Below are 26,160 nucleotides of genomic sequence, written 5' to 3'. Positions count from 1 at the left end.
CCTCTTTTGATAACAACTCATATTCTTCCCAGTCCAGAAAAAAAGTTAATTGTAATTAAACGTACACTTAATTTTTATATTCTCTCTCTCTCTCATTTTGATTTGGTGGGCAATTGTTTGTAAATTATCCTTATCGATCGTTAAGCAGAATCACACCGACATCAGTAACCGAAGGTACAAACATTTTAACATGTCGAATTACCCTCGTCTTAAAATGAATTAACATGATAAACAAAGGTTAATTTTTTAATTTCTTTTAAAATATCTATCTATTATTTATTGTAGAGAACAATTTAATTTTTAATTTTTCCAAGTTAATTTTGTTGGCACTAGGAGAACCCAAATCATATTAAAGCAACTGGCGACGCAGTCGACTATATACAGAAAAAAAGAAGAAAGGAACGAAACAGAAAGAAATATTGTTAAAATTAAACAAAAAAATCACTCTTCTTGACCTTGCTCGACAAGCACCGAGTCGGTAACAACCAGACGCCCTCGACTCCGACGATCCCGTGGACTGCTTTCCCGTACACGACTTAGACGCACAGACTGTAACATACGATTTTTCATGCTTAGACGATTACTCGACATACGATCAAAACTTTTAGTAACATTTGGGTTCCCGCATACTCGGTCGTCCTAAAAAGGAATATGAGGATCTTTAACGTCCACAACTAGACTATTCGGCCTTATCGGACGTTTTAATTCTCAAGATGAGATCTGACGCACCTCTACATACGACAGAATGGTGTTACTCCCTCAGCATTAGTGTAGAGGCAGCTCAGCCCTGAAGGCCCAAGACAACTCCGAGTGGTCGGGTCTGCATTAAGCATCAGACCGTATGCCGCGCGCAAGGCTACCTAAGCCGAAATACATCAGTCTGATCTCCCGCGCACTCCCTAGATAGATCCCAGAGTATTGAGGATTCCCCAGCGTAGAAACTACCAGATCCGCTCCGGCCGCGGTTTTGTTTAAAGTGGAATTGCTAACCACCCCCTAGAGGAGTACCCCCTATGGTAAAACCCTCCAATCGAGCTCAGCCTACACCTACGTGCAAAGCATACTCGAGTAGGAGCAGCCGATTCACTACCCGTTCCCATCAGCCACTACTCACGCATTCGAGGGACTTTTCAACACAATCTGAAATAACACTAATACGCTGCCGTAAGATCCGCCGTATCCCGTGAGGCCGGGTGTATAAAGGTGGTCATATACGAAGACAGCCTCTTCACTAAGTTCCCGCCAGGGGCGTCCCCACGAACCACTCCCACACTTCCCAGTGTAACCAGGCTGAACCTTGGAACATTTCTGTAACCCCGTAGTACAGATGGTTATGCGCCCTCCCCGTCTATGCAGACAGGATCTGGTACCCTAACCCTCATGTGCCTCTGATAAGGCACCCGCCGCCCATGCCGACCCGAGGCGGACAAGAGTACAGCTTGTGCTTTAGAAAGGTTGCCACGCCCTCAGGGCTGCACTGTTATTTTGTGCCCGGACACCCCCCTTGTAACCAAGGGTTGGGAGGGGACACAGGAAAGAATGAAGGAACCTGAATTGAGAGGGAAGTGGATGAGGATACCCGTGGACTGTTGGGCTAAGATGCACGGGGGTGTTCAGGAAGGATTCAGCAATTATGATGGGAATTCAATAGGATGGAAAACAATTACATTTCGCCCTCGGAACAAGAGACCTCGGTGATTCTGGTGATACTTGGACGATGAGTCGACTACTCCCGTTAACACCGTGCAACGAATTTACTGCAAACGGTAAAACGAATCGCCACGAAAAGGTGACATCAAAAAACGAACTTCGACAGACTATCCGGCCAAATCGGGCTTTTCTATTAACCGATCGCCTTTTATAATCGCTTATCTGGCGTAAACAGCAACAATAAACAGTAAGTTCCTGCTTAAGTTTATTCAACTTCACCCATTTTTTGTGAAAGATATCTGTCGATTTTTTATGTATATCCATCCCACTTTTACTATTGATAAGCCTATCGCAACTCAAGCTCATGCCTCCGGCAATTCTAGCTTTTGTGAAAGTACTTACTTTCCATATCTTATGTACTTTGGCACCCAACGTCAAATTCTTTAAAATTAATCTACTTATATTGTAATAACATCAGGTTGAAAAACAAAAGAAACTAATGAAAGTTTAATTGAGTCAAATAGTCTTCCTGAGTGTTTAAACTAGTGTAAAAAATTATAACTCTTCAAAAGCTAAAATGTCGATCTCAATGTCAATAGGATATTGTTACGTAAAAGTACTACTTCGAGGTTAGTCTATACAAAAGACATAACAGAGATACAGAACCGCCTTAAAAATGACAACAATCCGCTTAAAAAAATTATTGGGGAATTAAAAACGAAGTGTCTTTTAGAAAAAAAAGATATATTAGAACATAATATTTTAGTCCTGTCTTACAAGAAGTATACAAACAATTGAACCTAATAAAATTGTTACAAAATTGTTGTACATTTTCGAAGTTCAGTAAGAATCATTACATAATGCAATTCGTACAATAGGATTCCAGATTTCATGTTTTACAAAAACAACTTTCCCACCATTAACTTCCTTTTAAACTCACTTTTTAAAAATTAATTTGATTGACAAATTACAATTGAACGAGATTCACAAATTACCTATTTAGACAATTTCCACTTACTTCTCACGATAACTGCATGTATAGAAGTGAACTGAATTTTGACTTAAATCTTCTCTTCTTCGTTTAAAAATAGTATAGTAACGATTAATGTCTAAATATTATTTGTGAATTTTGATAATAAACGATGAGTTCGATTTTCGAATTTCCACTGGGACATCCATAAAGCTCGTTGCGTTGGAGAGAGCTCTGGAGCAGAAACAGTACTGTCCTGGTATCTTCCTGAGCATGTATCAGGCATTTGGCAGGGCATTGCTACCGGGGCTCCTGTAGAAGTTCATTGGGATCCTACCTCATACCTTATGCTAAAATCATACAGTCTGTCACTTCTAAATTGTCCAAAACGTTTTTTCTCTACCTTTTCTCCTCCTGCCGTTTTGAAAAATGGCAAAAAAGGAGAGAAAATTCAAAAGGTGGGGTTGAGATGGGAAGTTAGTGTCCGAGGGGATTGAAGTCACGATAGCTCAAGTGGTAGAGTAGCGGCGTATCTAGCCGATTATCGTGGGTTCGAATCCCGCTCGTGACACTGACTTGTTTATCTCAACTAAAAACCTTAATTAATTGAAAGATATTAATTGGTCAAGCGGACCACAAAAACTAGTGACTTTAAATAATTCTGTGCGCAGCTACGACTTCCAGAGCTCCAAGCCTTCTCCGACGAACAGCTTTTCTTCATGTTATTCGCAAATGTAAGGGAAGCCATGCATTTTCCTATTAACAAATCAAAATAACTCGTTTTTTGTTTTAAGCACTGGTGCTCCGACGAAAAAGACGAGAACTTAAGCCAAATGAAAAAAGACGAGCACAGCTCAGGGGGATGCCCACCCTGCTCGAAAATGAATCCGGCCAAACTACAGACATCTTACGACTAAAATGCCGAGACATTTAAAAGCATATTTTTTAGTACTCTCTCAGAACGTAAGAAAACAATTGAAAATAATAAAATATTTCAATCCACCCCCCCCCAAAAAAAAATATATATATTTTAAAAGAAATCCTATTAATTACCAAATTGATGAAATTTCCCAAAGTTCATAAGAAGTCATTGCATAATCCAATTAAGAAAATAAGAAACCAGGTGTCATTTCTTACAAAAGCGTCTTTCTCACTATTTATTTCTTTTTAAATTAATTTTTAAAAAGTGTAGTAAATAGTAAACCTTGCCTAAACATTAGTTATATGTTTTAATAGATTTCTGTACGTGGGTCGATATGCTAAGCCTGCATTACACTCCAGTTGTGTCAGTTGAGTATCACCTTCTTCCACCTTTCTGTATTTACTTTTATTTTGTATGGGACAACATTATTACAAACATTATTGGGGAAAGAAACAAAGTTTATATTCGTCTTTTAACGGTCCTCAATAACCCATGAATACGAATTTTTCTCCAATAAAACAAGATTTTTTAAATAAAATTTTTCGTCTTAGAAAGGCTTCTGATTCTTTTTTTTTCTCCTAAAAATCATAAAAATAATAAATAACTCATATATGTTTAGTGGTCATAATTGGCCATAATAATTATTTCAATTAATTATTCTTTTTATCTAAGGTCTTGATTGAGAAAACTGTCCCAAGTGGTTTCGAACTCATGACCTTCGGCTATTAAGTATTAGCGATAGATCGTGGGTTCGAATCCCACTTGTAACACTAATTTATTCATCGGAACCAAGATAAAAACAAATAATTAATTGAAATAGTAATAACTTTGAAATGACTCCACTGACTGTATTAGTTTTCAATGCTATGAACTACACAAATTTGGTCTCCATTACAACCAGAGATACAAAAAAACAATAGTTTGAGGAGTTTTGTTAAATTTACCCTTATTTTTCTCACTTATGATGAGATAAATCTAAACTTTTTAACCCGAATAGAAAGAAGAGATGTTTAGCTTTTCGATGGTAATAATTTTTGAATTTTTCATTTCGGTTAGGTTAGGGCTATGGCCATCTTCTGGCAGACAGAATTTCCTTGTATCTTTTATTTAAGAATTCTTTTCATTAAGTGTAATGAGATGGTCGAAGTTATTAAAATTGAATTTGGATAAAATCCATTGATGTTAAGAATTGTTATTGTTGTTGTTGTATGTTTTAGCGAAAAAACCCAATACACATAAACTTTTATTTTCTTTCATTTCTCATGAACCTAAACGTTTTGATTTAACACTGCTGTAAACATTTTAGGAGCTTAACTTTCAAATGGCAAGATACTCATCAATGTACATTTTTTGAAGGCCTTTTTACAATAAAATCATCAATGCTTTTCAATTTGGAAGAACCGTTCTCAAGTTATAACAGTGTTTTTCAGAAAAACAAACTCTTCTCCAACCAAAAACCAAATTATTTATTTAACATTTTAATTTATTATAAATTAGTTTACGTTTACAAACTTCACAATATCCCCAAATAACAGACACTCAGAATGTATCTATTAGTGGGTCGTTCAGCCTTGTTACAAGCGAAAATGAGAGAAAAAAACTTTCTTTTGCACTGTGGTGACCATACTCAGGCAGCGACGAGGGTGCTCTCGGCAAGGTTGAGCGAGGCCTGGAAGAGGCCGAAGACGCGCGGGTGGCATTTGGAAGCCGAAGGAGGCCCAGTCAGAGCTCAGCAGGGACGTGGCGAGGAGTGGGGCCCGATCGGCGTGAACAAGGACTTGAGCTGAGAATGGACGGTGTAGACGAGCCGGGCAAAAAAGTAAGAAAGGAACGAGATAGTGTGAATTGATTATTTTGAGACTTTTTCTCATCGTCGTGGAGTAGAGGGTTCATGTGTGCGAGGGGAGAACTGCTCTGGAACGAGAAGGAAAAGAACGTACACGAGGTTCGAGCTTTTAATTTATATTATAAGTTCACTAATTTCGTGGTCCGCTTGACCAATTAATATATTACAATTAATTAAAGTTTTTATTTGAGATAAAAAAGTCAATGGCACGAGTGGGATTCGAACCCACGATCTTCGGCTAGGTACGCCGCTGCTCTACCACTTGAGCTAACGTGACCTCGATGCACTCGAACACCAACTTCCTAACCCCACCTTTTGAGTTTTCCCTCCTTTTTGCCATTTTTCAAATGTGGTGTAATCGGATTAGATTCTCGTTGACAAATGAAATGGCCACGGAGAGCTTTAGTGAAGTATACTTCATTTTAATTCATTAAATTCACTAATTTTGTGGTCCGCTTGACCAATTGATATATTACAATTAATTAAGGTTTTTAGTTGAGATAAAAAAGACAATGGCACGAGCAGGAGGACAAGGAGGAACACTCCGAGCTGAGACTGTATGGTGTGGACGAGCCGGGCAAAAAAGTAAAAAAGGGATGTGTGTTTTATTTGATTATTTTGAGACTTTTTCTCATCGTCGTGGAGTGGAGGGTTCACGTGTGCGAGGGGAGAACCGCTCTGGAACGAGAAGGAAAAGAACGTACACGAGGTTCGAGCTTTTAATTTATATTGTAAGATTGGTATCTGGAGATTTTTTTTTAAATTTGAAGACTTGTTTATATTTTTTTTTTTTTTTCATTTTATTCACAATACAGAGAACAGTGATATTTTACTTTCTTGTAGTTTTTATTTTTTTAATTTGTTGTTATTTCACCCCGAGGGTTTCACTGTTTTCCTAAAAGAAGAAAAAAAAATATAAAAACAGTGTGGTGCCCGTTTATTTCACTTTTGGAGATGAAGCGGCCATGGGAAAAAAAATCTCCATTGAGCCCCAGGTACCCGGCAAACGGATGAATTGCCAACGGTCTGGGGAGGAACCGGTAACAGCCTGTTAAAAAATTCAGTCCACAACTACACATTTAAAAAATTAATGTTTGACAAACAGAACGTAAAGTTTTGACACTTGAGTAAAAAAAAATTAACACTTTAAAAGCCATCACATTAAAGTTATGTTTAGTGGGGCGTAAATGGTTTAGGGTTGACACAACTGTAAGGTAAAGGTCTCAGGGTTTGAATCCAGCAGCTCTGCATTTGAACCCAACATATTTACAAATGTGCTTTTTTTCCAAAAACACCAGCACCCCTAGGGTTGATATGGCATCTGCTGTTGCGAAGCCTCGTAAAATAATAACAAAAAAAAATAACGTTTGGTTTTTACTTGTTCAAGTTACTGTGTATATTATAGAAAACACATTACAAGAAAAAGTGATGATTCTGCTGTTGGGAAAAGTGGACCAAAATTTGCACCAGGCTGAATCATGCTAAAGGTGCTATATTTGGAACATCCTGTTAGTCGATGATATTTGAGATCATTGTAATGAAATTTTATTTATTAATAAATGATAAATAAATAAATTGATGATTGATTGAAGAAGGCTCTCTATATACAAAATTCAGGTCCTTTAATAAAATGGTGTAAATGAGAAGTGTAATACTTTATTTAAAATTACAATATAATTCTTTCATGATTGCAAAATATAAAAACTATCCGTAAGCCATGGTATTAATAGTAATAAATTTTAAATGAAAACTTAAGAAATATTTCCATGAAGGAAAATAAATTTAATTCTGATATTTGATAAAAATTATATTAATAATAACAATATGTCATGAAAATAAATATAAGCTCTTTTTTTTTAATACATAAAAACAAAAATTGCAATGGTTTCCTTTAAAATTTAAACAAGAGGTGTCTATTTACAAAAGCGGAAAAAAAATAATGGGAAGTCTTTAATAGAGTAATTATAAATCAACAAATTTAAATTGTTTAATTGTTAAATATAAATTATTTATGATAAACATTCTAACAATACTACTCACTGTCGCCTCTAAACTATTAAAGTGGTATAAATGTTAAAAAGATTTTTATTTTATTTTATTTTTTTTATTTATTTTATTTTTTTTTTTTTTTGGCAGAGGACATATCCCAAAATGTTTAAATTATCACAATCGTATTCAAAATAGCAGTATATTAAAAGCTAGAATAATAATTGGCAATATTTGTTTATATTTATTAATTGCTCGTGTCTTTATTTTAATTGCATTGCTCGCTTTTAACAAGAAAAAAAATCATCTCATCTCTTTGCACAATAAAAGATTTGTAGGTATGGACATAATTTCACTCCTCGTCTGTAACATCTTCAGAGTTGTCTTTATCTTCATCCTCGGCGTTATTTTCCTCTTCAGCTTCCATTTCTTCATTCGCTTGTGTTTCAGTCTAAATATAATATTTAAAAGCATCAATTTTTAAATGCGATTATGTTTCAACGAAAAAATGTTATACCTCATCTTCCAGGTCTTCAATTTTGTTGTTTACATCAGTTGGCTGAAAAAATTATATTTTTGTTCAATTCGATACAAAAATAAACAAACAAAAAATATTAAATCACCCACACAAACTTCAGTGACTTTGTTAGACTAAAAATAGTAACTCAAGCTAGTTATCAAAAATTGTCAAAAATTGTTACTTAAAACTATTAAATTCAAAAAGTAAAATGTTAAAACAGGAGAAAAATTAATTGAAAACAACTTGCCAGTGAAAAATTCGTTTTAAACAAATCTACCATTAGGAGACAAAAGAACTTCTTCATGCCTGCTCAGAAGGCTAAATGCGAGACATCCAAATATGAAGATTCATTGGTTGGAAGGATATCACTTAACAAAACCCTGGTAACGACTTGGAGAATGAACAAACAGAAAGAGTCAGAAACTGACAAGCTAGGAACAACTTGTAATTCTGGATGCTTTCTTGGCAGCACCAACTCCACGGTTTTAGAAAGTCACTGCTCAAGCGATGGCATGTAACGATATCTGAGGACCTGTAATTATCAATCAATGCCATTTGCAAATGGAATATATAATTTATTTTACTTCCCTAATTTTGTGGTCCACTTGACCAATTAATATATTACAATTAATTAAGGTTTTTAGTTGAGATAAAAAAGTCAATAGCACAAGCGGGATTCGAACCCACGATCTTTGGCTAGATACGCCGCTGCTCTACCACTTAAGTTATCGTGACCTCGATCCACTCGGACACTAACTTCCCATCTCAACCCCATCTTTTGAATTTTCCCTCCTTTTTGCCATTTTTCAAATGTCGTGTAATCGGATTGGATTCTCGACGACAAATGAAATGGCCACGGAGAGCTTTAGTGAAGTATACTTCATTTTAAATCATTAAATTCACTAATTTTATGGTCTGCTTGACCAATTAATATATTACTATTAATTAAGGTTTTTATCTCAACTAAAAACCTTAATTAATTTTAATTTATTTTAGTGTTGTCAGAGGTTGTCTGTCTGGCTGATGATGGCAAAATGTATGTAAATGACAAATCATTGATTGGCAGACAAAAATGATTCAATTGTCAAGTTTGAACAAGGTAAATTCACATAAAAGTTAAATAATATGTACAAAGGTTTTATAGGAGTTTAGATCTTATAAACTCTAAGAATAAAATAAGAAATATATCAACTTTACTGGAAAATGCTTGTAACTTTTTTTTTTGTGATAATGCTTTTACTACAATGACATATTGATCAATCAAAAATCAATATTGTATAAAAATATGCAAATCTTTTTTTAATATCATGCATTTTTTTTCTTGTTTTGTTTTCTTTGTCAAAAGAAAAAACAACCATTTCACAAGGGACAATAAACAAAAGGTATATAAAGACAACAGACAGTAGGCTTTGCCTTGTGAATTCTATCCTTGAGGGCCTTTTCGAGACGTTTGGCCAAACCAGGAGTGTAGCAAAACCCGTGGATATTTTCCTCTACCTAAAATCCAAAACACCATTGAGGCATAATTAACTGCATAACGATCGATGAACCCCTGAAGAGAAGTAAATATATATTTAAAAATTGATTCAAGAAACAAGCAGTGCTTTCATTGTTAAAAAAGCGAGTTAAAAGCTCTTATTCGGTCACAGCTATTCGTGTGATTTAAAATAAAATAAAAAATAAAAAAACTGACAACACTTTCGATCAAGTAAAAAGTCTGCAGTCAAATTCTGATTCAAACCTCTTTAACAGGTTCTTCTTTTAATGCTGTTTTCGGAACCATGGAATTTATTAGTTCTTCCTGCCTTTTGTAGAAAAAATAAATAGAAAATTATTATTAAGTGTAATAAATGAGAACAAATAAATACATTGGGGCTGGGAGAGAAACATACATGGACCTGTATAAAAGCCAATACAACAAGAGTACTGTTTTAATAGTTAAAAACATTATTAATAAAATAGTCACCTTTCTATGACCTGAGAGTCACTTGTATCCTTTTCAGTGGAATGCTGCAAAAATAAATAAAAAATATTGTATATAGTTTAATTATAAATAGAAAATGTAATATTGAAGTAATAAAATTAGAGAAGTATTGAACAGTTTTTAGCAGTCTGATCTTTAGATCAAAACTATGTGGAACGATTATCTGAGTTAATTAATATTTATGAAAGGTATTGGTTGAGGTCTCGAGTCAGTGTCTCGAGCGGGATTCGAATTCACGATCTTCGGCTAAATACGCCGCTGCTCTACCACTTGAGCTATCGTGACTTACATAAAGCTGAATTAATTGAAAGAAGCAATTTTTACTATTTTTCAAATGCCGTGTAATCTATTTGATTCTCGGCGACAAATGAATTGGCCACGGAGAGCTTCAGTGAAATATACTTCATTTCGCTTATTAAATTTATTACATTTCATGGTCCGCTTAACCAAATAAATTCTTTTCAATTAATTAAGGTTTTGGTTGAGATAAGGAGGGAAAATTCAAAAGGTGGGGTTGAGATGGGAAGTTAGTGTCCGAATGGATCGAAGTCACGAGAGCTCAAGTGGTACAGGAGCGGCGTATCTAGCCGAAGGTCGTGGGTTCGAATCCCGCTCGTGACACTGACTTTCTTATCTCAACCAAAATCTCAATTAATTGAAAATAAATTGTTAGTTAAATCAATCACTAAATGATTTTCTGGTGTTTTGGTGAATTTTCTTTCAAAACCGTCAAAATTAAATATTTTTTATTAAAACTCGAATTTCTAATCTCATTTAATTTAGTTAACATTAAAATAGATGTATTGTAATTAATATAATGATAAAAATTCATATAGTGTGAAATAAACAACAAAATATTCATTAACATGTAGAAATGATTTTTTTAAATTTTTATGTGAAGTCTTTATCATTGTTTACCAGTTGTACTGTTATCTTACTGTACTAGAAGTGTACCTTTAAGGTTTTTCTCGATGAATTTATACAGTAATTTTTTGCTATTATCAATGCCAATTTTAGAATATAGAATACAATCTTTCTGATACAAAAAAATTTGCCTATTCCAGGGTTGTTGCAAACTACCATAAACAATAGAATGTCAAACAAGCAACATAAATTTTTTTTAAGCTTCTCCTAACTGAGAATATAGCTACATTATTTCTCTCTGTAGCTATTTCTCTTCTTAGATCTGACCCAGTGCTCCTGCATTCAAACCCAACACGTTTTCAATTTTCTTTTTTTTTTAAACCAGCACCTTGAGGGTCAATATAAAAAAAAAAAAAAAGGTAAATGGTATTCTTAAAAGAAAATAATAATTTCTTTTGTAGTTTCATGAAGTCACGCCCAAAATTTTAAGTTTTTCAAAGAGTAAATATGCGTATATATTTTTTCACTAGAAAAACACTTCAACAGTAATTTCAGCTATGTTCCATAATTAAAAAAGGTGTAGCAGCATGTATAATGTATTAAGGCAACATACCAATCTTCAAGTCGATGAATAAATAATTGTTCATATTATATCATGCAACTATAGTATCTAAATCAATTTTATACCTCATGATTGCCATTTACAACAGGAGGTGAAGGAGGTAAAGGCATTTTTAAAAACGTCTCCAATTCATCATTTTCGTTCGCTAGATCAAATCCGTCATAGTCCTAAAAAAAAAATATTAAAATAACAAAACTATAAGTAATTTTGATGAAAAATTATTGCTTTTTATTGTATAGAAAAAAAATGTGAATATTAACTGTGAATTATAAATAAAAAAGATTTTAATTTATTAATGGTTAATTAATTACACTTAAAATTATAGATAATAAATTTGATGCATGGCCAAGATGTGGCAATCAATAAACAGAGCCAGCTAAGCAGAGCATGAGACAATTAAAATCAAATGAACATTGACTTACGCCACAATAATCAGTATCGTTGAAGATCTGTGGTGGGATCGGGTGTTTGGACGAATCCTTCGGCTTGGCATTTTCCTGCATAAAACTCTTTTCTTCCTCGTTTCCTGGTTCTGTGATATCTACTGTCACATAGGTTACATTTTTACTTTCTAGGATCATCATTATCCTCTGTTGTTTCTTTTTGACCTGGAAAAAAAAGAAGAAGCAAGCTTTAATTAACAGAGGTTCAACAATCTGTGAAAATAATTAAAACAGTTAAGTGAATCAGAAAGCATCTCAATTAACTGTACCACTCCTGATTGTAATGTAAATCAGCCTTGATTATTTCCTTAAAAGATTTTCCTATGAGAAAAACCACCTATCTGTTTTTTTAGAATATTCACATTTTTACTAAGTACAAAAATATTATGCCATAGGGCATAACATTATAATTTATGAATAATTAAGGACAGTCACAGGAATAAGTCATATGAAGAAGATTGCTCATACAATCATGAGTCATATCACACTCAGTCATGGTATAAAAAAGACCACTACTGACCTTCCTATAGATAAATGTAAAACCAACTTATAGCCTGATAATTTTATTTATAATTAGTCAAAACTTCTATTATAATTTTGTTTTGAGTCATCTATTCATGAGTTTTACCATAATTGAACAATTTATTTTTGTATCTTATTAGAGGTAAGAAAAGACTGTTTCAAAGATTACATGTTTCGCCAATAAAAATCCGGCATATGCCAAATGTCACTGTTGACTTTTCACTTTAAAAAATAAGAATATAGTACATATGTTATTCTGATATCAAACTTGCTTATAATGACAAAATGTGTGCCTTTTTTTATTCCACTCTTCACTTTTGGTTATCTGTAATAGCATGTTTTATTTAATACCAATAGAAATTGAAAAATTAATTCCTCAAGTTTTATTTTAAGTATAATAAAGTAATATTTGAATAACTATTCTGCCTCTCGGGACAAAAACTGGATAAATCCAAAAACACAACTTTTCAGGATTGCGATTTAAAGAGTAAACTTTTCATACAAATTCATTGAAGAACTTTTTACTTTTCTTTCTCATGTCTTATGAGAAAGTTTCCTTCCCGACTTTATTGAATATACACAGTCAGGTCTAAAGACGCTGGAATATGCAGTTCTCTCATTTTGCGAAATTTTACTGCCCTGAGGGTGCAGAATCTTCATCACTGGTTAGCAGATAAAGGAAGTACCAAATAACCTAATTATTTTACGGTTCCACTGCAATAATTGTATATATTAATCAACAAAAATTTTTAGTAGTGTTTATTTTTGCCTCTTTGATAACAGAAACAGAGACAACGAATTAAGATGATAAATGTATTTTTGCAACAAATAATTCTGCCATAAAATGTCTTCTAATTTTTAAAATGTCAATCTTTTGTATTATATTTTATGTTTTTTTATTTTGAAGAAAACTTGGCAATTTCGACATACACCCTCTTTATATTATTTTTAACAATAATTCCAACCTACGATTTATACTTTTTGGCCCAATTTATACCTTACAAGTTAGTCAGCACTGGCATATAAATTTTACTGTTCCTAGTTTTTTAGTGTTATCACTTAATTTAAAGCAACAAGGTTTGAAATAAAAAATAAATGCTCGATATTAAATATTTGTTTGTAAGGGGGAAAACTTAAAAAACTGATTTATACCAAAATACTTTCTTCTTTGGAGAAAATGATCCATGCAAATGATAAATGTGTATTTTTGCTGATATTTTGCTAAATATTTAAGGCCAGACCTAAAATGTTCTTTAATATTCAGACTTTTGATGTACATCATATTAAAATTTGGCCCTAATCCCCACGCTAAAATAAACTGTCCAATTATTAACAATCAGATTCAAGCAGATTTATTTCATTTCATTTATTACTTTCCCACCAAATTTCATACGAGAAACATTAATTTAACAAATGCTGTTCAAAATTAATATTTAGGAGTAAAAAAAAACCTAACAGATGCCTGCTTTAGTTTTATCACCTGGTATAATCCAGTGAAAATATTTAGATCAAAATAACTTTCACATCAATTGATTTGTGATTATTATGAGATTTCTAAGAAGTTTGGGAGGTATACAGTCAATATAAAAAATTACCAAACCAATTGCAAGCAAATCTATTGACACTGACTACTCTTAATTTTTCTATTAATTGAGTATACAACCAATTCAATCTCTTCGACCATTGAATTTGATTCTTTCTAAGAACAATCTTAGTAGACTACTGGATGGCATATTCAATAATTTATCCAACAAATGATCCTTTTATCAACTTTGTCTTCATCAAGAGCATGATTGATAAGTGGCCTACAAAGTCTAAACCGCAGATGGATCCTTCAAACCAAACTCAGAATTGGCCATACTCATTGACATTTTTGTGCAAAAGTCCTTTTATATGTTCGGCATGCAGAAAAAGGTTGTGTTCTATGTGCCCCACCTAACTGAAGAGTGTCTTTCTTTGTCAGAGAATCTTAAGACCATTTATAGGCCCTAAATGAATTCTTGGGATGACAAAAACAAACAAAATCCAACATCTCGGGATCAAAAAAAAAAAATAATAATAATAATAATAGTAATCATAATAAACTCTTTGGCAAGCTTATGTTAAGACAACCCTCACCAAGTTTACTCACTACTATAGTTAGAGGTGGGCTAAACTCAGAGGAGTGACAAGACATCTTTGAATGCGAATGAACCGCTCAGTGGAGACAACAGGTCTTCAAAGAAAACTTATGGAAAGGAATTGCAGCATTGCACTGAATTAAGGGAACAAGGAAAAGTATAATAAACCAGAAGGGTGCAGTTCTTGGGTAACACAAACCCCCCAACTTCTTAGTATCCATATTCATTATCCACATTCCTTGGCTTCATAGATGGAGCGAGTAAGAATGCCACCCAATATGACAATCGTGCTTGAGCACGCTTGAGAATAATATAATTTGCTATACAAGTTCATTGTTCTCTTAGCTCAAAATTCTCCCTTTTCCCAAGAAGTATTTTGGATGATACAGAACTATTTTACTGGATACTATAGTACTTTCTGGATAACTCATCTTGTGTTTATTGAGGCTGAATGTATTTATTAGTGTGAATGTGTAGTATGAGAGGGCCTATAGGGGAATATTGAGTATGGCAGCGAATCTTTAGGACGTAGGTAACTGAAGTCATTTGTATATAGATTTTTTTATTACTCTACACCCTTGAATGAAAGGTATGTATATAAGAGAGAATGTATTTAAAAATGAGAGAGAGAGTGAGCATGTTTAATTTAATGCTACAAATGTTAGGGGCAGAAATGGACCTGTTGATACCCCATTAAGTCTAGATTTGAAGGTGGTACAGATATGACCGAGGTCTGACACCAGACTGCCACCTAAGTGGTGATTCATAAGCTCGTTTCTGCACATGTACGCAAATACGAGAAAACTTTCACCTCTTTATGACACAAGCCTAACTTTGACCAATTGTAATGATTAGGCTTGCCCAATGTTTTTTTTTGTTTTTGTTTTTTTAATTGGTTCTTTCCGTTTAAATTAATGCGTGGTGATTACTGACCGTTAATCGATGAGTATTCAGAGATCATGAGATGAAGTCTGGTGTGATGTAGGTTTCAGAAAAACATTTTCTTTATCTTGCCAATGTTTCGATCTTTATTGAGATCATCTTCATTGCCTGGGATTTACAAACATTGTTTAAATTTAAAAAAATACATGTAGGATGTGTAAAAAAAGTGAATTTATACAATGCAAAATATATGTTTTATATTCAATCAAAGTTGATTGTTGGCACGATAAAGAAAATGTTTTTCTGAAACCTACATCACACCAGACTGCATCTCATGATTTTTGAATAATAGTTTAAATTAATATATGGTGATTAGTGACCGTTAGTCAATGATTATTCGGAAATCGTGAGATGCGGTCCGGTGTGATGTAGGTTTCAGAAAAACATTTTCTTTATCGTGCCAATGTTTCGATCTTTATTGAGATCATCTTCAGGGCCTGGGATTTGTTGTTTAAATTTAACAAATACATGTAGGATGTGGAGAAAAAGTGAATTTATACAATGAAAATATATTTTTTATATTCAATCAAAGTTGATTGGTGGCACGTTGGCACGATAAAGAAAATGTTTTTCTGAAACCTACATCACACCAGATCGCATCTCACGATTTCTGAATAATAGTTTAAATTAATATCGATTGAGGATTTTAATTCCTGTGAGTCGGTGTCCTGTGCCAGAAATAGTCTCAAGTTCGCAAGTCTCAGCAGCTGTCATTTAATTTTTACTTCTGCTAAATTGACATGAGAAATTTCAACGCTGTTTAAATTGTTTTTATTAACTTACGGAGCTACGATTGTCAATAATGTCATTACAATTTGAAAATGCTAGGTTACAACATGTTTGTTTTATTAATCTACATATCCTATGTGACGACGACAAAAACTGATAGGAGTTATGACTAATAAGTACTATATTGATATTAATTTAATATTTACTTTTAACAAAATTCAATCGGTAGAAATAATTAAGGCTAAAAGTGAAAAAAGAAGATTCAATTTATGTTTAGGGGTGTGATAAAACTTAAGTGTTTATCAAATTTCTCTTTATTTTTCATTTTCATGAAAGAGTACAAGATGCAAAAACAAGAAAATCTAAAAATAAAAACTTTTTTTCATTAAAATTCAAGCCTTTAATAAAATTTGGAAAATATTCAAAATTTTTAATTAAGTGTTCTCTCATTATTTGACTGATAAGGAAATGAAAAGTTGACAATTGATGAAGGGAGGAAGACAATAAACAAGGACGTCTTTCGCACAATCTTTTGTCGGTTTTGTCCTTCAGGTCGTAAAATGCGTCGTACCAGTTCAGTTTCGCCAGTTTAACAGCAATTTCGACGAGGATATCAATTCATTGAAAACTTAAATAAGAGCCGAAGGTTATTTCGGCGGTCATTAATAAAGTCGATGGCACAAAATTCAATCGTATAAATAAATAGAAAAAAAAAGGGCTCACTTCTTTATTTCCGGAAATCCCGGACGTGTAGACCTTGATGACCATTTTCTTGTCCGGCGCCGGCACCGAGATCGTCGACGACAACAAAGAGGAGCTTTTTTTTGTATGTCGGTCGTAATTTCAACCGAGAACACGGATGAAAAGTGGTCCGTAGCCGTTCCGCTCAGCAGCTAACTCAGTAACTCCTCCCTTCCGACAAAAATACCCCACCCTGCGGCCCGCTCTGCTAAGTCGTCGCTTGTCTTTTCCCCATCGATCCAGACCGAATCGAGTCACGCGCATCGACAAAACACGCGCAGGGCCGTCCCAATGACAAATCCCAAACTATTTTCTACAAAGATCTATCATAAAATCATTAATGTTTAACTCTCACTAATAATAATTTATGAAAATAAAATTTCTCCGCGTTAAATATTGGTCAGCCCAAATATTTCAACAACTTCTAAAAGCACTTTAATATTTCAAATAAAGAGAAACAGCTCAGATCAGAACATGCTAATCCCAATGTTTTTTTCTCATTGCTGATTTTTGATGAGTCAGAGCACTTTGATCTTGATTGTTTTATCCTTAATCTAGTCCCTGAACATCTCAAAAACCTCGTTGAAATTAAATTATTGACTGATTCAGATGGCATTTTTTTAAAATTCTTAGTTCTTACTCCTATCATATTACCCCATTTGACATTTATCATTTATTCTTCTCTAATGCAAGAAAACATGTCTTCTTTTGTCTCTCTCTTTTCTCATTCTGCTTTGCCCATCTTCTTTAAGGACTTAAGAGGGTAATGGTTGATAAAGAAGTCAATAATTTTCCTCAAATCCTGCCTGTTGGAATCGATGCACCTAGCACTGGTTCTGGTCTAATGTGATGCCTGCCCCTTTTTTGGCTAGTTGATTAGCCTGTTTGTTTCCTTCTTTATCATTTTGTCCCGGAACCCACTTTAAGGTTTGTTGTCCTCCTAGATCCATTAGGTCCTCCCAGACAAGTTTGGAGTTGAAACCAGTTGAGCATTTGGTGGCTGTCTGAAAGTTAAAACTTCTGCACTTTCATATTTTTCTTGATCAACTCCTGTGCACTGAGTAGGATCACATGGACTCTTGGAATATTGTTGGGATGTCCAAGGAGTGTTACTAGGGGGGTAATTTGGCTTAAATTTTACCCCTGCACCTACTCCCTGTTCTTTGATCCATGCAATATGCATGTACCACAGTGTAACATTGTTCCTAAGTCTCTGTTATCTATGACCACAGAAGGGTCTGTGAAAGTTGTTTTCCTCTCATTTTGTCAGATATCATTATAGACATATTATTTATTTTATCTCTAGAATTCTGTGATCGCTTCTCCTTAGATCTGGCTTTCTTTCCTTTTGTCTCAGGAGTTTGCTGGCACCCTCAAAAGCCCTCTGTATCTAAACAAGGACTATAAAAGGGTGGAATTGCCAACGAATGAATGAAAGTACCATTTTCCTTGTTATATTAAGAAGAAATGCTCTAGTATTTATGTACTTCACAGTGTTTTGTATCTCCTTGTCCAGTGTTTTTGGCCACCTTACAAGTGAGTTCCAAATATGCCATCCAGGGGTTTATTTCCCAGTTTTTGTTATACAATCTCTGGCCAATGCTTAGTAAAAACCGAAAAACACATGTGGCAGATCACACTAGTGAGGACAATCACAATAGGCCAAAATGATCAGAATAAAATTATGTTGTTTTGTTTCTGTGTAAAAAAAGGTCAATAAATGACTTCATGGAAATCCGTAAAAACATTACTGAATGTTAATTATTTTGGGATGTATGAATGAAAAATACAACTGTTCTGTATGGTTTATTTACAGTAAATATAACACACAGGACATAAATAATCAATTAATTCATAAAGAAAAATAAATAAATTAAAAAAATGTGACTGTAAATTTAGAATAAATAATACATTTTTATTTGGACTAGTAGAAATATAACCAACGTCATAGAAGAATCAAACTGAAAAGATAGTAAAAAGTGTAAAAAAACAATCTTATTTACAAACACAGTTATGATGGAATTACATCTTTTTTAAATCCATATTTCTTATTTATATATTGGAGAGATTAATGCACAGCATCAATTATAATTAAGAATTCATACTTAAACAGCAATAGTTTTTAACTTTGTTATTATAATTAACATAAAATTTAAAAAATTAATCAGTCCCAAAATATTTCTGGCCAAAATGATTTGGGGCAATATGATGGAGTTCTGATGTTAGTATTGTCATCTGAAAAGGCACAATCAATAAATGTTATGTTGGCATAACAATGAAAATTTACTTTACCAAAGGGTAAGCCTGTACAACAGCTTTGGCTGCAAATGGCGTCGAAAATAAATTAGACAATATTATATTTTCTTCAAGCACATTGTGCTCTTTCAACACAGCGACTGCTTTTATCACAGTGTTACCTGTACCTGGAATAAAAATTAATAAATGATAAAAGGGTTTATGCTTTGGGTTCAAATAATACTGACTCATAATTGGGTACATAAGGAGAACTTTTCTTGAGGAAATATCCTCAGGAAACCTCGCATAAACGACCCGTGCTTCATGAGTCTCGATGTCAGATTCAACTAATATTTTACCGATCCTAATCGATCTACAGCAATCACGAAGTCCCTGCGAAACGGCAAAGAAAAGTAAGAACAGGTGGAAGGCAGGCCATTTATTTTGAGCTGTACCTGTTCCATCGATTCTCCACTTCTTACAATGCTGACACCGCAATTTCCCCTTTCGTATTTTAGCCCATTGTACTGAGCACCAGTCGGTGTGGTAATAATACATTTCTTAAAAGGTAACTGGTTCAAACTTTCCTCTATTACCAATCTTATCTGAAATTCAGGAAAACATGAATAATAAGCCGTAGGAAGAGATAACTTTCATAACTTACCAAACGATCAGCATAAAATTTAAAATCACTTCTAGTCGTATTCCTGTAACACCAAAACAATCAGCTTGGTGACAATAATGCCTAATGGATATATCAATATTATCAAGAAAGTATGCAAAACATACACTCAAAGACAAAATACCAGACATACATATTTTGATGCTTATTTCAAACTATGTGTATTTTTTATCGTTATATTAATTGCATGTCAGGAGAACGTGCTGGCAAATTCATTAAGTCATCCCTAGATCCTCCGAGTAATGGGTGCAGATCAAGCTACATGCAGTTGAGTATTATCATGCATTAACGTGAAGTTGTTCCCAAGAAAAAATGTAGCGAATGGGACTACAACTTCCAGAAGAAATTCCTCAATGTAACTTAGTGCAGTCAAAGACCCATTCTGTAAGATAATCGGTATGGGCGCATGGATAGTGATTCCACCCCATTTCATAACTGACAGTCTTTGAATAGTGACTCACGCATGGCAAATGAAGCAAAGATTTTTCAACAACTTTTTCACATACAGTCCCGGTTATCTGATTACCACAACCAAACTGGCACTTATCTGTGAAAAGAACACCCCCCCCCCATTGTTCAAGTGTCCTAGTAAGTTGCTGATTTGTGAATAGTTGCCTTTCTATTTAATGCCTGTCCAGTAATAGAGAACCTGTTCTGGGACATCTACAGACTGGGTTATTCCACAAAGCCTTCTATGCTGATGTACAGCTCACCCCCTTTGGTGTTGACTACCTACCAAGAAGCTGTTAGGAGGTTACGTAAAAAAATTGTCTCTCTCTAGCTGTCTTACATCTTGGTCAACCACTACCTCAGAGCTCCTCGGGGGGGATCCTTGTCAAACTTTCCTTGACCATTTTATAAGTTTCTTCATTGCCCTTGTGACCTGTGTGCCCTGGTACCTAGACAGAATACATTTGTTTTTTCCCAATGTCAGACACCTGGGCCAGGACCCTGATACAATCCTAAATGGCCTGCATTTAAAAGTCGATCCGTTTCCGATACCTGAAGTTTCACTCTAAGGCTGTAGTTACAGTGTATCTGACGAACTCTACTTCAGAATATTTACTCAGATTTATTAGTCAGAACTCAATAACCATTGAGTGTAACCACATGTGGTGCCTATTATGACTATCAGCATGCCTCTAGTTTCAGCAAAAATGAAAAATGATATGTATATTTTGGAAAATCCGCTGTTAAAAGTTTAAGTGCTGAGCAGTAGAATAATCATCAACAAACAATCACGAGCATAGAACATATTAAAGAATTGGTTGCAGCAAGGGATGATAAAGGAGAGTACGAACAACGCTCTTTCAAAATCATCAGCCATTTTTTACCTACAATATCCCGTTTTTTCTATTTTTTTTCCTCCAACATCCAGTCTAGACTTATCCATTCTATTGTAGAATGCACGGGGTGGACTTAACATCAGAACAGATCTGAAAAATCACCACATTTAAATGGCGGACTTGTACTGACATGTTTGTGCGTACTTTGGCAAGCCAATCACTGTAAAAACTTCTCATTCTAACTTTTCCATTCAAGCCCTCTACTGTTTCTCACCCCTTAGAATCCTCCCTATTTGCCTTAAAAGAAATCTGCCCAGAGGCTCGCCCCTTAATCCCACAGTGGCAAGAATGCCAGCCTTAAGCGACAAGAACTAAACAGATTATTTGAACAGCTACGAATAATGTATGACTGAAATCATATATGATTACATATAATGAACAAATACCTTACAAAATGGCACTGATTATATGATCCCGGAAACATTCTTCACAACTTCCTATAAAGTCTCAACGGACTATAAAGGAGAGGAAGAACACAGGAGAGCATCAGATACAATGATATGGTATACCTATGGCTCCAAAACAAACAAAGGAACTGGATCAGGTGTTTTCTGTACAAGCCCAAAACCAATCAAGCTCATTAGGGAAGTACACATCGGCCTTTTAAGCAGAAATACATGCCATCAATGCTTGTGCCCTGGAAAATCTGAAAAGAGGTTATACTGGAAAAAAAAAAAATCCTCATAAGATCTGATAGCCAAGCAGCCATTAAAGCATTAGCGTGTAAAAGAATCACATCAAGATTAGTCAGTGAATGCATCCAAAATCTCCAAAACCTGGGGAACACAACAACCTGATGATATCTTGGGTGTCAGGGCACAGGGGAATTTTGGGTAACGACAAAGCTGACTGTCTGGCCAGAGGAGGATCTGCAAGACCATACATAGGCCCTGAACCTACACTTGGGATAACAAAAACAAATATAGAATCCTCCATCACAGAATGGATCCAAACAAAACAAAAGGAGAAGTGGATAAACTCTAGCAGTCTAGAAATAGTAAACTTATGGTGAAACAACCCTCACCAAGACTGGCAAAAACCTGCTGCAATTAGAGAGTGCCAAACTCAGAGGAGTGGTAGGACTAACCAAGCATCTGAGATAACATATACACAACATGGGCATATACAACGATGATCCCATTTGCAGATTCTGTAATGAGGAGGAGGAAACAGCCACTCACATCATCTTCGAATGCGAAGCAACACCTCAATGGAGATTTAACCTAACGTATGGAAAAAACTTAGGGAATCAAATTGCAGCAGCGACAGTCAATGACCTGATCCTTCTAAGGAGAAAGATTGAGTCTATTGCACTGAACTAAGGAACTAGGAAGGTACAATACGCCAGAAGGCTGCAGTGCCTTGGAGCGCAAACCCCGCTTCCTAGTATCCTTTTTTGCCATACCAATACCGTACAAAACATTACTTCGACCAATTTGACCATATAGAGAGAAGTGATGCAACAAGCCATCTAATATCAAACTAATCCAAGCATTCCAATCCAAAATCCCAAGATGATCCTTTCTAAGCCTCTAATTTCAAATTTATTCATTTAAGAATTTATCATTCTCGCTTCAAGTTACACGCCAATCTTTTTAGCCTCAAACAACGATGGCCCGAGATTTCCTTGTCCTAAATCTGATAATAACTTATGCCACCATTGGCAATAGATATCCTCTGGATGCTGTGTTGGCCCTAGTCTTAACAAATTAATTTTTTTTTTAAATCATTTAACGATCGATGAATTGTATATGTCATAAATACGCACGATATTATTCATGTGTAGGAATTGAATTGACAATAAAAAGTAACTCTTTAACAATTGTCGCAGATTGATCAAGATCTTTGTCGACTGATGCTGAGATCAGGAAGTTACTACTGATGACAGCTTTCCTCCAACTTGCACTTCACGCCTTACTTCAATTCAAATCGTTTATATTCTTCGTACCTGTCCCTCAGGATGGTCTGCAACTCCCTGACCTGATCGTTGGTCGGCAGTATTTTAAGTTTGGGCCCGAATTCTTCCTGTTTCACCTCGATCGGCAGCGGGGAAATGCAGTCGCCACCGGCTCCTTTCTCCTTTTCGGCCAATTCGACAAGTGTCTCGGACATTTGTTGAAAACTGGACTCAAAGGAGAAAAAAAAGCACGTGCTTGACTGATATGCGAAACGTCGAGTCAACAAAACTACATAATCTGCATGCGTCTAAGCACACAAGAGTCATTGATAACAGAACGTCCTTGAACCTATTCAATGACGTGCTTGAGTTACTCGTCGCATATTAACAAATGGCCTTACAAAAATGTAAAAAGGAAAACTAGCAGCAACCTATTACCAACTTAACAAAAGTTAAACCAAGCTTATTTAACAACTGCAACAAGCCTAGCTTGTTAATAAACTTCAAATTATCTCCAACCACATTTTGTTCACTAATAATTTTAAAAAAATTGTTTTTCACTTTGAGTACTGTAATCTTTTCTAAAAGAACCAATTTTTTATTTCAGCATGGTAAGAATAAACAAAATGCGATTCTTAACTTTGCTAATTACACTTCGGAATATGTTGAAGATAAAACTTTACTAATCTACAAAACTATTATAGAGTAAAGACTGGTTGATCGCATAGAAGATACTACTTAAAGTTTATACAATGACATCTTCTAATAAAAATCACTGAAAGCTTGGATTGTCTATTAGTAATATTTCCCAAGTAGTAATATTTATCTCCTTTCGTATTATCTAAAAAATAGACATCAATTGTTAAAAACAAATCTAAAAGAGTGTATCTCAAGGATCAGGTCTAGGGCCACTCTTATATCTAATTTATTCTAATGGCTTCTTTAATAAATTGGCACATATAAAATTAGGATTTGCTGATGCCATCAGCTTTAAAATGAGAAAATATCGATTTTTTTAAAAGAAAGATGTCACACGAATGAATTTGTTTGAGAAGTGGTTTAATGCAAATGGGCTACACATATATATTTATATTATGCAGGATGGGCAATTTAAATGCCTGGGTAGACTCGTACCCCATCCCTAAAAGGTCCGGGACTTGGTCGGCTCACGTGTCCTGCATAAATCTCTTGGACCTATTCACAAACCAAAAGATTTTGGAACATTTAATCTCAGGGAGTGATTTAGTGATGTCCTCTCCTTCAAAGATTTCAAATCTTTGACCTAGCATACCTATCACACTCTGCGAGGTGGTGCCTTGTCGTTTCTTCTTTTATTTTGCAAAAACGGCAAAAGGGATCTGGTAGAATTGGGCTACACTTAAGTAAAGGCACAACTAAAATATTAGTCTTCAAAGTCCATATTGTCCAATCAATTGAGTTCACAATAACCTTTAACCTATAACCTAAGTTAAAGCTGCCCAAATTATACTACATCAAGCATTGAGGTGGTGGTTCTCTAGGAATAAGGTGCCCATTTTTTATATGTTGGGGGGTTAAAGTTTTTTCCTTCACTGCGCACCTTTATAAACTTGGAAAGAGTATTTTTTTTCTACAATACTAATTAATTTCCTCAGTTCCTCTTAGCTCACTTCTTGTTGTGTAATAATTGTCTTTCCAATTGGATGTACTGGGCTTTATATTCAGACAGGATAAGTACCAATGTCTTTCGTTTTTCTCAACAATCTGTCTTGGTATGGTATGGTAGAAAAGGATACTAGAAAGCGAGGTTTGCGCTCCCAGGCACTGCAGCCTTCTAGCTTATTGTACCTTCCTAGTTCCTTAGTTCAGTCAATAGACTCAATCCTTCTTCCTAGAAATGTCAGGGCATTGACTGTTGCTGCTGAAATTTGATTCCCTAAGTTTTTTCTGTACGTTAAGTTAAACCTCCACTGAGCTCAACAATCTGTCTTGGTATGGTATGATAGAAAAGGATACTAGGAAGCGGGGTTTGTACTCCCCAGGCACTGCAGCCTTCTGGCTTATTGTACCTTCCTAGTTCCTTAGTTCAGTCAATAGACTCAATCCTTCTTCTTAGGAGGATCAGGTCATTGACTGTCGCTGCTGCAATTTGATTCCCTAAGTTTTTTCCATACGTTAGGTTAAATCTCCATTGAGCTGTTGCTTTGCATTCGAAGATGATATGGGTGGCTGTTTCTTCCTCTTCATTGCAGAATCTGCAAATGGGATCATCGTTGTATATACCCATGTTGTGTATATGTTATCTCAGATGCTTGGTTAGTCCTACCACTCCTCTGAGTTTGGCCCTCTCTAATTGCAGCAGGTTTTTGCCAGTCTCGGTGAGGGTTGCTTCATCATAAGTTTACTATGTCTAGCACCGCGGAGTTTATCCACTTCTCCTTTTGTTTTGTTTGGATCCATTTTGCGATGGAGTATTCTATATTTGTTCTTGTTATCCCACAATCTGTCTTTGTTTGGTCTATTTTTTTAGGTGGTAGTTAAGAGAGCAGGGACTGATACAGAGGCCCGAAATTTTCCGTTTTCTTTTTTTGTTGTTTCCCTAGAACGCTTTTCAGTACTAGAAGTATCGAACACTTTTTTCACTCACGAACACCCTGGATCAAGGTATGATCTTGAAAAAAAGCAAAGTAAATTACAGTTGTTAAGGGACGTCGGTGGCCGCAACGGTTTAGGCGTTGACACGGCGCTCATCACTGTAAGGTAATTGTCCCGGGTTCGAATCCAGCGGCCCTGCATTCGAACCCGACATACAAATGGGCTTTTTTTTCAAAAACACCGGCACCCTGAGGGTTTATATGACCTCTGCTGTTCCGAACCCTCGTACAAAAGAGAGAAAAAAAAATTCAATTGTTACCGCCAAGCTTTCGACCTATTAAAGGTCATCATCAGGGCGAATCTCAAATATGTCTGTAAATTGTTTTTTTACAGGCAATCTCAAATTTCCCAGACCGACTCAGTCCTAACATTGCCAAGGACTGTAACAGGAATTTACTAAGTATTGTGAACTGTGGTGTAATATTGTTTCATTTATGCTTTTCGCTACTAATTAAAATTTGAAAACTTGTTAGTTGTATAGTCTATGGTTATAAGAGTATAGCAT

The 26,160-nt window shown here is 35.0% G+C and overlaps 2 protein-coding genes across 2 annotated transcripts; both read right to left on the bottom strand.

Annotated features, from left to right (window-relative positions):
* Positions 1-7,273: 7,273 nt before the first annotated feature.
* LOC106670202 (SH3 domain-binding glutamic acid-rich protein homolog) lies at positions 7,274-17,259 on the bottom strand. Its single transcript, XM_014400313.2, has 7 exons — positions 16,844-17,259; positions 11,787-11,972; positions 11,430-11,531; positions 9,861-9,904; positions 9,636-9,699; positions 7,892-7,933; positions 7,274-7,825 (listed from the first exon to the last, which is right to left on the bottom strand). The coding sequence occupies exons 1-7, from the start codon at positions 16,886-16,888 to the stop codon at positions 7,727-7,729; spliced, it is 582 nt and encodes a 193-aa protein (XP_014255799.1). The 5' UTR covers positions 16,889-17,259; the 3' UTR covers positions 7,274-7,726.
* Positions 17,260-18,733: 1,474 nt separating this feature from the next.
* LOC106670203 (uracil phosphoribosyltransferase homolog) lies at positions 18,734-23,348 on the bottom strand. The gene is made up of 6 exons (XM_014400314.2): positions 23,073-23,348; positions 19,761-19,803; positions 19,552-19,701; positions 19,345-19,489; positions 19,154-19,284; positions 18,734-19,096 (listed from the first exon to the last, which is right to left on the bottom strand). Exons 1-6 carry the CDS (start codon positions 23,234-23,236, stop codon positions 19,022-19,024), a joined length of 708 nt encoding a protein of 235 aa, XP_014255800.1. The 5' UTR covers positions 23,237-23,348; the 3' UTR covers positions 18,734-19,021.
* Between the last annotated feature and the right edge of the window lie 2,812 nt (positions 23,349-26,160).

The sequence above is a fragment of the Cimex lectularius genome, unplaced genomic scaffold, assembly GCF_000648675.2.
Source record: "Cimex lectularius strain Harlan isolate CLEC.00 unplaced genomic scaffold, Clec_2.1 scaffold134, whole genome shotgun sequence".
NCBI lineage: Eukaryota > Metazoa > Arthropoda > Insecta > Hemiptera > Cimicidae > Cimex > Cimex lectularius.
This window is presented reverse-complemented; position numbering and strand designations above follow the sequence as displayed.

Coding starts and splice junctions, on each gene's coding strand:
- LOC106670202 (XM_014400313.2), bottom strand. CDS start 16,888: ATGGTCATCAAGGTCTACACGTCCGGGATTTCCGGAAATAAAGAA. Junction 9,700..9,860: donor GACTCTCAGGTCATAGAAAG/GTGACTATTTTA, acceptor TTTCTACAAAAG/GCAGGAAGAACTAATAAATT. Junction 7,934..9,635: donor AAGAAGAACCTGTTAAAGAG/GTTTGAATCAGA, acceptor TAATTTTTTCAG/CCAACTGATGTAAACAACAA.
- LOC106670203 (XM_014400314.2), bottom strand. CDS start 23,236: ATGTCCGAGACACTTGTCGAATTGGCCGAAAAGGAGAAAGGAGCCGGT. Junction 19,702..19,760: donor AATTTTATGCTGATCGTTTG/GTAAGTTATGAA, acceptor CCTGAATTTCAG/ATAAGATTGGTAATAGAGGA. Junction 19,097..19,153: donor TTGTACAGGCTTACCCTTTG/GTAAAGTAAATT, acceptor GTGCCTTTTCAG/ATGACAATACTAACATCAGA.